Source organism: Artibeus jamaicensis, unplaced genomic scaffold, assembly GCF_021234435.1.
Source record: "Artibeus jamaicensis isolate MK-2021 breed Jamaican fruit bat unplaced genomic scaffold, CSHL_Jam_final contig_233, whole genome shotgun sequence".
NCBI lineage: Eukaryota > Metazoa > Chordata > Mammalia > Chiroptera > Phyllostomidae > Artibeus > Artibeus jamaicensis.
Genome location: NW_026521486.1, coordinates 29,509,310 through 29,523,700, shown reverse-complemented (window position 1 = coordinate 29,523,700; position 14,391 = coordinate 29,509,310). Strand labels below are relative to the sequence as shown.

Here is a 14,391-nt window from a genome sequence, read left to right as displayed (position 1 = left end):
GACCACCAAGTTTGTGCCCTTAACAGCATCTGGTAGAATTATTGTCAGCTGAAGCTTCTAGACCAGTTATTGTTGATGATCAGATTGACTCCAGACACTATAGTGATCTAGCAAAGGTGTATTTCTCTCCCACAGTTTGCTGCAATAACTAGTGTATATGTATGTGACCAAATGAATCACTCTGTTCTTCTTCCAGAAGACATTTCTGACAGATCCTTCCCCTCTCACCCTGCATATCTGATCCTCTTTGTATTGGACAGTGGAATGAAACATTGAATTTTCCCATGTTGGTCAGCAGAAAGCATGTAGGTCCATGACTCAGCAGACCAAATGCATACTACTAAATGTAGCATTCTCTGGTTGACTTGCTTGCAAGTCACCTCACATTTTTGGCTCTCAGTTTCTAATCTGGAAATAGCAACTGATCAAAGGCAGAGAGTGGGAGGGGAGCCAGGAAAAATCCTTGCCTGGTCTGTCTACATTATTGAGTTGCCATAATGTGTAAGTGTGATAGTTTTTTTTAATATATTTTATTGATTATGTCATTACAGTTGTTCTATTCCCCCCTTCATTCCCCTCCACCCTGCACACCCTCTCCCCCACCGTCCCCCCCTTTAGTTTATGACGTGTCTCAAGTTCTTTAGATTGTATATCTCCCCTACTATTCTTGCCCCCTATCTATTTTCTATCTACTGTCTATGCTACTTATTTTCTATACCTTCTCCCCCTTCTCCTTCTCCCATTCCCCTGTTGCTAAGCCTCCGTGTGATCTTCATTTCTATGGTTCTGCTCCTGATCTAGCTATCCTCTTAGTTTGCTTTTGTTTTAGGTGTGGTTGTTACTAACTGTGAGTTTGCTGTCCTTTCACTGTTCATCTTTTTTATCTTCTTTTTCTTAGGTAAGTCCCTTTAACATTTCATATAATAAGGGCTTGGTGATGATGAACTCCTTGAATTTGATCGTAGAAGCACTTTATCTGCCCTTTCATTCTAAACGAAAGCTTTGCTGGATAGAGCAATCTTGGTTGTAGGTCTTTGGATTTCATGACTTGGAATACTTCTTTCCAGCCCCTTCTTGCCTGTAAGGTCTCTTTTGAGAAATTAGCTGACAGTCTGATGGGAACTCCTTTGTAGGTAATTGTCCCCTTATCTCTTGCAAACTAGTGACCTGGGTGGCCCTGCCCTGGTGAACACCTAAGGCTCTGCTCCTCATACCTATCAGGCATGAACAGAGCAAAACGTAGCTCAAGAAGAACTTAGAGCCCCAGAGTCGATAAATCTAAGTGATGAAGAAATAGTCAAACTTTCAGATGCACAGTTCAAAACATTGGTGATCAGGATGCTCACAGAGCTGGTTGATTTTAGTCACAAGTTAGAGGAACATATGAAGGCTAAACTAATTGAAATGAATGGAAATGCACAGGAAACCCATAGTAATGGAAAGGAAACTGGGACTCAAATCGAAGGAGTGGACCAGAAAGAGGAAAAAAATAACCAAACAGAAAAGAATGGAGAAACAAGAATTCAAAAAAATGAGGAGAGGCTTAGGAACCTCCAGGACATTTTTAAACATTTCAACATCAGAATTATAGGGGTGCCAGAAGGGGAAGAGGAACAGCCATGAGTGGAAAACTTATTTGAACAAATAATAAAAGAGAACTTCTTCATTCTGGCAAAGGAAATAGACTTCCAAGAAATCCAGGAAGCTCAGAGAGTCCCAAAGAAATTGGACCCAAGAAGGAACACACCAAGGCACATCATCATTACATTAGCCAAGATTAAAATGAAGGAGAGAATTCTAGTGTGATAGTTTTTTAAAAGCACTTAAAAAAATCCTAAACCACAATATGACTGCTACAACATTCTAAATTACTGTCCCTGATCTTTAGTCAAAATATACAGAGATAGCTCCTGATTATGGCAATATTAGCTTGAATAGAAATGTTTGGGACAACTGTGAACAGATTAGCAAATTTATTAAGAAATGTGTTTATAAGCTATACAATGGTACTTTTAGTTTGTTCATTTATTTCCACTTTGAACAGCTCTTCGGGGAACTCCAAGCCATTAGCAAAAATAGACTACTCACAGAAAGACATAATTGAAGCTTTTTCCTTTTTTTTGTTGTTTCCCCAAGGGACTTACCATTTCTAGTAGGTTCAAGATTAGACGGCTGTGTCTTCTGACAATATTATAAGCCCGACAGCAAAGCTCCACAAAATCTTGGAAGTGCTGTGGATTTTTCCCACCTTCTGTAATGAAGTGTTCCATCTCTGAAGTAAAAATAAAAGGGGCTCTGTCCCTAGAAACCAAAGACAATCACAATGTTAAACAGGAAAAGAGATGGTGTACAGAGTTAAATTAGTCAGTTACAACTAATTTCCATTAAATTTGTTGTTGCTGTTATTTTCTCTCTACTCTAATGGATGAAACTCCTTCATTGTGGGACAGCTGGAGAAACTTGCTAATCGTTGACTTTGAATGATAGCTGTAACAGAGAGGAAAGGACAACTTATTTTAAAACATCAACCTGTATTGTCTTAAATATTTAATCCCAAGTTATATATGATGGAAATGTTACTCATTAAAAATTAACGTAAGGACAAATTGATAATGGAGATGATTTACAGAAAATACACTTCCTATTGAATTTTGAAATAATTGAACGGATCATGTGTTTGATTTCCTGTTTGTTTGTGTGTGTGTGTTTTTTTAAGATATGTTTACCATTTAGAAAAAAACTTTCAAGTAAAAGCTGAATCACAAGTTCTTTCAGAAGGCAATCTATGAAAAAAGCAGATGTTACCAGTTTGCTGTCATATGCTTAGGGAGGGAAAAAAGATGTAGCTATAGTATTTCACACTAGGTCCAATAAAGATACTTATCAAAAAAGAGAAAATATCAGCTGACCATGTTGGTATATGAGCAATACTGCCCCCTATTGGTCCTAGGTTGGAAAACAAGAAAACAAAGGACCAAAGAGATGACCCTGTTTGCCTTATTTTTTGTCTTTTTTTTCATGTTATTTGAGACACGAAGGGACCACAGATGAAGCATTGGCACTTCTAATAGAGACCAGGAAATATTGGAAAAGTCTCTGATTAATTCTCACTCACTGAATAAGAAAAATAACACAACAGACCTTTGGTGCTGATTTGGCTTAAGATCCTCTAGAAGCATTTGGGATGGGAATGCGATTTTAGATTAAAAGTTGCCTTAAAAAATTAAAGATATTTAATGAATTGAAAGAAAACATTTTTAAACTTGGGCCTAGTAACCTATATATAACTAAGGTTAGTCCAAGCAGTAACTGAAAAAAGTCATGGGTTATTGAGGAAGCTTCTTTTTTCCTTTTAATGATGAAGAATAATTGTGTTATTTAACGTTACTATGCTTAGTTATCTTAGTAAAAATGTGATACAGTGAGAAATCTTGCTAATCTCCCCTAGCCAGCCAGATCTTTCAGAAGTCTGGATATTCAAATCAGAAAGCTATAACCCAGGTGTTTTGTGGCTGATTTGTGATAGTGAGACAGACCTTTTGTGGCTGACTGGACTTGGGAAGTGAAGTGTTTTAAGGAAAAGAAATACTTGACCTCTGTCTGGCTGTAGTTATTTTATCTTATTTTTGTGAGTCATGCTACCATTTAATGTTAGGAGGAGAGGCTGGTATGACAATATCCTCAATTAAGTTTATAGTTGTTCATTCAAGTATCATTCATTGAACAAAATTTATTGAGCACCTAGACACTGATGAATGTGTCTCACAAATCAAGTTCAAATTAAAAAAATTTTTCTCAGAATCCTTTTATATGTGGGTTTCACGGACTCATCCAACCTGTGTGCTCTGACTCGGCTGCACAGTCCTTTATTTTAGGCAAGGTAGGAGCAGAGAAATTGAGAGTATGAGATGTAGGATGGGTTCTAATCCTGGACCTGCCCCATCTCAGTTGTCTCATGCCTGGCATGGGTAAGTAATATGTAGCTCTTTGAACTGCTTTGAAGGTTAATGGAGAAAATGTGCACAAATGCCGGACACACAAAGAGGGCTACACGCTTGTGAACTGTTGGGACTGGAGGCTCCAGGAAGAGGGAGCAGACTGCAGCCCTGTCGGTCAGGTTTCATGTTGCGGTCTATCAGTTACTAGTGCTGTGACCCTCAGCAAGTTACTTATCTTCCTTGTGCCCCAGTCCCCTCCTCTGTAAAATGGGGATAAGAGTACTGGACTCCTGGGATTAAATGGGTTAAATTATGTTTATAATAATTCTTATAATAGTTCTTAAAAAACAGCCTGGAAAATAGTAAGTACTCAATGAATGTTAAATACTGTTATTATCCAAATGAATAAAAGGGTTCTCAGACCTGAATCTCATCATAGCTAAATTTCCCAAGCTCTCCAAAATTCCATCAGTAAAATCTTGTCCTTCCTTCCAAGTTTAATTACTCCCAGCTCCTTCATATGACTAAATCTCACTCATTGAATATGCAACTTTTTGGTTGCATAAGCCCTTATGTGAACCTTTTAATTTGGTAATATTTTTCATATAACATCATCCATGTAGTCATCACTATTGCTAACATTTTAGTAGAGTATTAGAAATATCTTAGACTTTCATAATGCAAAAAATCTTAATTTTTCTATAAAAGGTTTCTAGTAGTTCTTTTCTTACACTCTGTATTACATTTACTATATTGAATGGCACTTTTAAAATAATTTTAAGAGTTTTAGATTTACAGCTTCCTGAATTTTCTGACTTGTCATCAGAGAAAAGAGTTTCATCAAACTGATTTTTCTCAAAAAGTTTTTGCAGTTATTTATGTTCAAGTTCATGTGATATCACATTTCTTTCTTCCATGTCAAACACCATTATAAATAAGATGAAGAAACATCATAGCAGAAAGTCAAGTACACAAAAGAAACATCTAAATTACAGAAAATACAAACCAATAATAACATCGAAGAACATAAACTTAGCCGTGTAAATATTGTAGTCTAAATTTTCAGTGTGTTCAGCAATGTAATATCTCACATCTTTTCTATGTGATTTACATGGCTAACTTCTGAGAAAGTTTAAAAGTAACTTAAAATTAGACTACAATTTTTCTATAAATGGAAACAACCTTCACGTGTGAATGAGACCCCTACCCTGTTTCTACAGGCTGTAGGAATCCCAGCTGAAATTTGGTTTGTCAGTCCACTCCAGTGTGGATCTGACCCGAGGTTGCAGAATTTGCATCCCAGAGCCTTTGTCTCAGGTTTAAGCAATACTTATAAATCTAAGAAATGATTGGCTGTGGCGAGAGGGGAGGTTGGAAAACTATTTGATCTCTTACGGTCTGTTATTGAATTCTGAATCATATATTGAAAATCTCTCATTTACAGTGGCACAAATACCCCAAACTTTTTTTGTTGTGCCTCTTCTACATTTGCCCAGAGTTGTAGCTTCACCATTACTTGCCCAGTTCCTACATGTTTCTGTTTCTGTACCTTTTACCTTTACCTGTGTTGTTCTCCATTTCTAGCCACGCTTCTCTCACCTGATGATTTAATGCCCTAATAGGGCTTTTTAAGAGATAAGGATCAAATATTTTTTCTTATAATTATCCTGTCCCTTGAGAGATCATTTCTCTCTTATTTTGTCTTAGCTTTTTAGTTAGCCCTAAGGCTAATATAGTTTATTCTTTATAGTCTGTAGTTGCCTTATAGTTTTTTTCACAAATGATCTGGGTTATTGCAGGTAAAGGAAGTATTTTACCTTTATTTTTTGTATTCTTAATGTCTCAAACAATATTTCGGTGGTATTCATTGCATGCAATGAATAAATAAACAGTAAATAAACATAGCTCACACAGTAAAGAGTTTGTGATAATTTAACATTTATGTGGGAAGGTCGTGTGAACAAACTTACTAATTTTGTTGTCAAAGTTAACCTTTTTATTCACAGGATCAGTCTATTGTTGAAATTGCTACTCTGTAAAATTGTTGAGAGTATTTTTTATATTTCTGATATAAAAATGAGAAATGAATATTAGTTTAAAATGTACATGTATTTGTGAAATTTAAGAATATTCCTATTACAAACGCTAGTTATTAAGGAGACAAATTTATTTGGTATGGAAAACACAAGTACTATAAGTTGCTGTTTATTATTAATTAGGTATAAACTTCCCTTTTCTACCATACTGTAGACATAATCTCTTTGTATATAGCCACTAGATACCAAGATCATTATCATTAAGCATTTACAGTTTGCCAACTCAAACAATACAAAAGACATGAACAGACATTTCATAGAAGAAGATATGAAGATGGTAAACAAGGGACATGAAAAGATGTTCAACATAATTAGCCTGTAGAAAAATGCAAATTAAAACCGCAATGAGGTATCACTACATACCTATCAGACTGACTAAATTAAAAGTTAATTACAATACCAAATTTTGGTACAAATACGGAGAAACTGGATCACTCATACAGGATGAGTACAGCTACAGTGAAAAACCACTTCGCAGCCACTTAAACAACAATAACATGTAACTACTACAACCTAGCAATTATACTTTGGGGTATTTGTCTCGTAGAAATAATAACATATATTCATAGAAGCTGCGTTATTTGTAATAACTAAAATCTAAAATCTGGAAATAACCCAGATGTCCTTCAATGGATGGATTATTAAACAAATGTGGTATATCTATACCATGGAATAGTATTTGTTAACAAAATAAATAAACTATTTATGTACAAAACAATTTGGATGACTGTCCAAAGAATTATGCTATGTGAAAAAAAGGTCAATCTCAAAATGTTACATACTGCAGGACTCCATTTACATAATGTCCTTGAAATGACATAATTATAGAAATGGAAAAAGTCCGTGGTTTTCAGGCGATAAGACTGGAAGATGGTGGTGAGAAGAAAGTGGGTGTGCCTAGAAAAGGGCAAGATGAGGCATCCTGGGGATGATGCGACTGTTCTATACCTGGATTGTATCAGCATCGATGTCGTGGTTACAACACTGCATTATAATTTTATAGGATGTTCCCATTGGAGTAAACCATTAGAGGATACAGAGGATGTATGTGTTACTTCATACAACTGCATGCAAATCTACACTTATCCCAAAATCAAATGTTCAATAAGAATTTGTGAGTCACCTGGATTAAGGTATCGATAGAAGCCTTGGACGTAGCTGCTATCAGTTTGGTAGAGACTGTAGAGTAAGAAGAGAAGAGGGCTAAGGTGGGGCGTGAGGAATCTTAGCATTTGGCGGCTTGGTAGAAAGGAACCATCCTGCAGTGAGAAGAACTTGAGAGTGATGCTCCATCACAGAGGCACGTGAAGAGGGTATTGTGAGGAAGGAATAGTCAACACCATTATAACCTGCTGTTAACTCAGGTAACATGAGGAATTGATATTGCTCAATTTAACACTATGAAGGCCATTGTTGATCTTACCCAGTAATGTAGAATAAAGCCAGATTGAAGTGGTCATAGAATGGGAGGTAAGGAAGAGTTCAGACAGCTCCTGCAGGAAGTTTGTGAAAGTGAGCAAATGGCATGGAAACAGGGGTTTGAGGCAAGGTTATTTAAACTTCGGAGAAACAAGCATTTTTAAAACGATTATTTAAGAGGGAGAAAATAAACGTGCAAGGACAAATGAATTATTGATAGCATAAAGCACATTAGAAAGTGGGAGGGAAATAGCTCCACAGCACTGATGGAAGGATGGACTTTAAGAAGGAAAACACATCTAAACAACAAGGAAGGAGTGTACGTGCAGATGTAAGTTTGTGAGTTTTGTACTGAGGAGAAAAGTGGACTCTGTTCTGACTGTTAACTGTTTTCTCAGTAAAGTAGGAGGTGTGGTCTTCCGTCCAAAGAAGGGAGAGGGAATGATGAGTAGGAGAGATCTGATGTTTTTCCTGGGAGGATAAAGTACAAATCACTGTGCTGAGGGAAGTAATGAGATGACCGCAGAAGTACTGCGTGAGCGCAGGGCCAGGGAGATGGCCCCTTTGACAGTGGAGACATGGTTTGCCCTGTTGTGTCGATGCTTTCATGTAGTGCTTGGCTGCTGTGGTGCAGCACAGAGGAGGCAGGTGAGGGGGCTACAGCACATGCTTATCTTCTGCCTCCACCCTTTTACTCACAACGCTCTCTGCTATGGGCTGTATTATCCTCTTCCTATCCACTAACTTAAGTCTCACCCCGTCTTTGATGTCCTCCTCATCTTATGCTTCCTCTTGAAAACTTCCCAGTAACCATTAGCACTCAAGGTAGGGCTATACTGCCTTATAGTAAAGTACATTATTAAAGAAATGGACCAAGCATGCTAATTGTAATGGATGCACTCTGAAATAGGTGAGGTGTTGTATCCTTAAAATGAGCTGTTTTGTACTAATTGAACCATTCTTTAAACAAATATTACGCACTTTAAAAATGAATGCTGAAAAGTTTTGAAGTATTGAGCACATAAACTGTTCGAGAACACAGTAATTCATAGAAACAACTTTCTCAAATGTGAATTATTCAGCCTAGACAATACTGCGGGGCTTTGTCCCAACGGTTCTGGGCGGTCTTTGGCCAGAGTAAGTTCAACAGAATAGTCTGATCCCATGAACACTTAACTTCTATTAGCTTAAAGATTTCTACTAGATTTTTTAATGTAAGAAAAAAATTAAAAGAGAGTAAGCAACTGAGTCTGCCTTTTCACACATGAGAGAGCGTATTGCCCAGGGATAAGCAAATGGCCCTGCTGCTCTCACACTTGGTCTTAATTTTTGAATGCTTCTCCCAGTACAGTCAGTCATCTTACAACATATTTGTTTGTAATTGTTTAACATTTGAATTTAATATATACCATGGTCATAACTTCAGGATTACTATGTCATCTGGTACTAACTAAAGAAACAGCAATTTGTGCCAAGGCTGGAGACAAAACAGGGTGTTTTGGGATTATTGAGAAATGGGAGTATCGGTCCCCCCCATGGGACTTTCCCGAGGGTCCTACAATCTACTGCCTATGACTCTGGATGAGTTATAACAACTGAGACTTCTCTCCATCTTAGTTCTTGATTTGTGAATCAGAGAAAATAACAGTAGCTACTTCAAAGAGTCCTTGTGAGGATTAATTAAATTAGTGCATATCAAGTATTTATTAGTCTTTAAAGGGCAATTTTGACTATTTCCTTTAGAATCTGACCCTCCATAACTGCGATATCACCACTGTGATAACTCACATTGGTTTGAGAAGAACTGCATGTTTCAAGATTGGTTACAGAGGCAGGGGACGTGGAGAGTGCCAGGGAAGTGCAGGTAGCTCTATCCAGGGTTTGTGACTGTAGGATCACTCTGCTGGGCTCTCTGAACATACATAACCCTTCCTTTTATAGAATAGTTGATCTAGCATTTATTTGACCAACTGGTAAAATCAGTAGGTGGATGCACACAACCTTTAGTGCTGGGCTTGAAAGACTTGCGTGTTTAAATAAGTATTTGTATTGTGAACCAAAATGGGACTCAGTAATGAGGCACACTTCATTACTGAAATAACTATTAATTTCATAAACTTCAAATGTTATTGTCCCCAGGAAGTATCATAGTAGCATTAAAATATATTGTTTTAAACTTTCTAAAAGTTGCAGATTCTTATCATAGTGAATGGTGATTTAGCATACAGATAAATGACTACAGCGAATCTTGAGAGATGTTTAAGCTTACACTTTCCCTGATTATCACAAGTGACCTACATTTCAGAGAGCACATTTTGCTGTCTCATAGAAATAACACAAGTCTCTTGTCTAATATCCATGAGTTAATTGAGAAGGCAATTTGGAATGAATCTCCACTGGATGAGATAGGATCTTGTATAATTAGACAACACAGGAAACCTCACATGTGCAAAATAAAACAGAACATGGGGTTCATGTACTATTACAAAATGAACTTTTGGATGTCCAGTGAGATCTCCAAGCTCTTGACAATTATTAACTGAGGAGACCCTCACAAATAATCTCTTGAGTCTTTCATAAAGGTATTGTGAGCCCTAAGTTAGTCTGTGGGAGGTCCCTCATCTTTAACTGCTCCATAACTTTAGGTAATGGCTTGAGTATCTTAGAGGCTCAGGTACATTATCTCTCTTATTTGCAAAGGGCAGTGGAAACAGCTACCTCTTCAAAATCATCAGTCCTACTTTCCTAAGTCTGAAGTTTAGGGTGTGAGTTTACAGGAAGAACAGGAAGGACAGCTCCTCCCAATTCCCATGATTTTCCCCCTTGAGCTTGAGTTCAAGGGAAAATGTACAGTTATGCTCTGCATGGAATTTCAGTGTATGCTTGGAATAAAAGTGAGTCTGGATATGAAGAAAAGATTATCAAAGCTATAAAACTTAGGCGAAATAGGATTAAACCTCACACTTTACACAGTGTTAGGTTCTAAAGTCAGGCTGAAGGTAAAAAGCAACAGGAGCCCCAAGTGACCTCTGAAACATTTAAATCACCCATAAAGTCACCATGTGCATGATCAAGATTTACATGTCAAACTTGTGTTTCCTCCAGCATGGGATCAGGTACTGTTTCTTCAGTCGAACACCAGACGAAGTTCCTATACTGGATTCACGTACAGGAGGCATCTGTAGTCTTTCTTTAGTACTAGGTGCAGACTCAGGGCTATGACATGCTTATCTTGACAGGCACATTGTGCCTTAGACCACCTAAAGAGTCAGCAGCTCTGTCTTCCATTCTAAGCACTCTTTGTTCACAATGGGGCAGAGGCTCACATAGTGCAAGAAGGCAGAATCCTTACACTGCTGTTTAAATGGTTTGTCTCCCTCTCTCTTTCCCTTTCTCATTTCTTCCTTTATTCCAATAAACTTTTCTTCCTTTTTCAATCATCCCTTATTCTTTTTATCTGAAAATCTACAAGTCTCTCTTTGAGTAAAATCATGTTTTTTTTTTTAAACTAGAGAAATTAAGAAGATATTCTAATGGGAGTGGGGTAGATAGATAGAAAGAAGGTTACTCAAAAGAAACTAGGTGATAAGACACAGTGGAATGACGAGGTGAAGTGGAAGAGGGAGAAATTATAGCAAGAAAACGGGAATGACAGCACACTATTTCTTGGAATAGTCTATGTGGAAGCGCTGTGAAAATGCAAAGCACTATTCAAATGCTAAGTGTAGTTTGCCTAGAATTGACTCTGATTGGTGAAGCCTTTGTGAAACTTGTAGCACACCATTCTTTTTTCAGTTATTTTACTGTGGTAGAATATATATATATTATATATATAATAAAATTTATTTTTCAGTTATTATACTGTGGTAGAATGTATTTTATTATATATATATAATAAAATTTACCATCTTAACCATTTTTACCTGTACAGTTTGGTGGTATTATAATATTCATAATCTTGTGCAACCATCACTGTCAACCTGCTGACAGTGATGGCTGCCATAAACCTTTTCACTTTATAAAACTGAAACGTTATACTCACGGAACAATAATGCTCCATTCCTCTGTCTCCCTAGTGCCTGGCCAGCACCATTTCACTCTGTCTCTGTGGTTCAGGCTACTCTAAGTAGGTTGAAGAGGTGGAAGCAGCAGTGTTTGTCTCCCTGTGACTGGCTTCTTTTGTTCAGCATAATGGCCTCAAGGTTCATCCGCGTATCGCCTGTGTCAGAATTTTCTTCTTTCAAGAAGAAAGTAATATTTCTTCTTGAGTAATATTTTTTGTATCTGTATACCACATTCTGCTTGCCCACATCTGTGGATGGGCTCTTGTGTTTCTTCTGCGTCTTAGTTATTGTGAATAATGATGCTGAGCAGATGGGTGTATAAATATCTGTGTGAGTCCCTGCTCTCCGTCCTTTGGGGTATAGGCCCAAAAGTGAAATTGTGGGACCATATGGTAATTTTCTTTTTATATTTGTGAGGAACGGCCATACAATTTTCTACAACGGCAGTGCCATTTTATATCCCCAATAACATTGCACAGGGGTTCCAATTTATCCACATCCTTGCTGACACTTGTTTCCTGTTTTTTCGTAGTAGCCAGTCTCATGGGGGTGTGGCGGTTTGTCTCAAGTCGAGTCTTATCCCCCAGACTCCCACACGTAGAGTGGCCACTAGGTAAAAATCCCTCGGAAAATTTCCAGTTATAGAACAGGTTATGTCAAGTTCTTAGTAATTTTATCTTCAGAAAAATTTTACTTTCTCAGGTGGAGAGCAGTAAATTTTATGACATTTTTGTAGTAATCAACCAAAATTAAGCCCTAAGTGTCAGGTACTAGCTAGATGCTTGATACACAAAGACATCCTTAAGGCACTCACAGTTGAAGGGGGATTGGAAATTTGTCTTCTTCCAGAAAATTTACATGAGGCCTTCTTTGAATCAAATAACCACACTATTTCTTAATAAACAATGGTGTGAATAACAAACCAACAAGACTCATCTAATTTCAAAGAAAACTAAGGCAGTAATTAAAGCCTGTGGAAGATCACTAATGCCACTACAGCATTTGGATTGCTACGAATATTGCACAAAACCAGGATGATTGGAGTAGGACAAAAATTAATCTTCTAATCTGCTAAGGGAATTTTGTTTCTCAAAGATGCTTTTAAATTGAGACTATTTAGAATATAAATGTTACAATACTCAAAAATCTTTAAATCAGTAGTAATTAACTATTGAAGTTAATTTGACCTTACAGGTCAAAATGATAATAGATACAGGGAATTTTGGGGACTAATATCGACATGAAAATTCTGAGATTAATTACATTAGGTGATTGGTGATTTATTGGGATAAAATTTTAAAAGGATATAAATCATGTTGTAAGAAGACAGATACATAATATTTTGATCATCTTGGTATAAATATTTTACCAGGAAAAGAATAGGTTTTGAATTTTCTTTTGCTGAGTTCCGGAATGAGTTTTAATCTGTTTGTAATGGATTTATGTCCTGTTGTATGGTGGTAAATATTTGATAAGTAGCTTACTTTTATTCTTTTAGAAAATAAAAATGCTACGATGGGTAATGCCAGTTTCTGCAGTGCGTGTAACCCACTACGGTGGGTGTCAGGCTGCCCGTGTGATGTCACTGAACATGGAGTTGACAGGCAAATAGACACAACAGGCTCTTGCAACCTGGTCCTGCACACGTCTGCTTATGTCTGAAACTATACCCGAAGTCAAGAGTGACTTGATGAAATCCCCTATAATCCAAATAAACTTGACTGAGAGTGTACTCCGGTCTGTCAGCCAACAAGCCTCAAAGTCAGAGGACTTAAAGGACTAAGAGTTCAATTTTTGACTTTCAGAGCACATACTTTAAAAATCACCAAAAGTAAGATATTTAGATAATTTTAAATGAAAGGAACAATTGTCACCTAGGGACACATTCTCTTTTCTTGTCACTTATAATTGATTACAAGAAACACTGATACAGCCTTCAGTGCCCAGCACTCTTCAGAAGAAGGGTTCAGGCCCACCTGGGCAGGTAATTGGAGGAGAGAGCTGCTGGGCTGACTCAGGAGGAATGCCCAATGTTTGCAAACATTTCCTAAACAGAATCACACAGCTGGGTATTGTGAGATGTTCTGGAATGGTGATGTAAGCAGTATAAAATGGCAACAGCCCAGCAAGAAATCAGTGCTTTCCAAAGATTCGTATTATACAGTTTATGTTAGCATTTTAATATCAGATTATGGCCATCTGGAGAGAGTTCATCCCTTTATATGGTAGGAGACCTCATTATTTCTTCTGTTGATGACTTGTTTTTAGCTAAATGATACTGATCAGTCTTCGGAATGGTCTGATCCCACTTTTACTTTTATATGAAGTATGTTTTTAAAGCAAGGGACTTTTCTACCTAAACTTTTGGTTTCCTACCCTTTAGCTTAAATAAAACAAAAACCCACTCATCCAACAGTCTTTTCCGATTCAGTGAATGACACGATTTTTGCTAAGACTGAAAATCCAGGAGTCATCCTAGACCATTTTTTTCTTTTTCTAACCCACTGGGCTTATCCCCTAGCTCATTAATCACTGACAATGCCCTGTCAATTAGCAGGTTCTGGGGCTCACTTCAAAATATATTCTGAATCTGTCGGTTTCCACCACTTTTTTGTTAACACTAAGTTCTTGCCTTAATAATTGCAATAGCATCCCAACTGGTCTCATTACTCCACTGGACAGCAGGAGAGCACTTTGACTACCACCGAAATCATTAGCCCCCAGACTTGAAATTAAAGCCAATCTGTAGCATGTCCTCAGTGTCCTACCTGTTCGGCCTCCACTAGACTCTTCCCCTTTACCTTTTGCTGCCTGCCCCTCTCAACCCTGCCATGAGGCCCAGGCTTTCTTGTTGTCACTGGAACATGCCAGGCT

General features: G+C 37.5%; 1 protein-coding gene across 1 annotated transcript in view; it reads right to left on the bottom strand.

Moving 5' to 3' along the window:
* The window catches only part of PIK3C2G (phosphatidylinositol-4-phosphate 3-kinase catalytic subunit type 2 gamma), a 278,883-nt gene that overhangs the window by 72,372 nt on the left and 192,120 nt on the right, over positions 1–14,391 (bottom strand). The window contains exon 28 of the mRNA XM_037136665.2: positions 2,145–2,301. Coding sequence (XP_036992560.2) covers positions 2,145–2,301 — 157 coding nt within the window. The remainder of the gene's footprint in view (positions 1–2,144; positions 2,302–14,391) is intronic.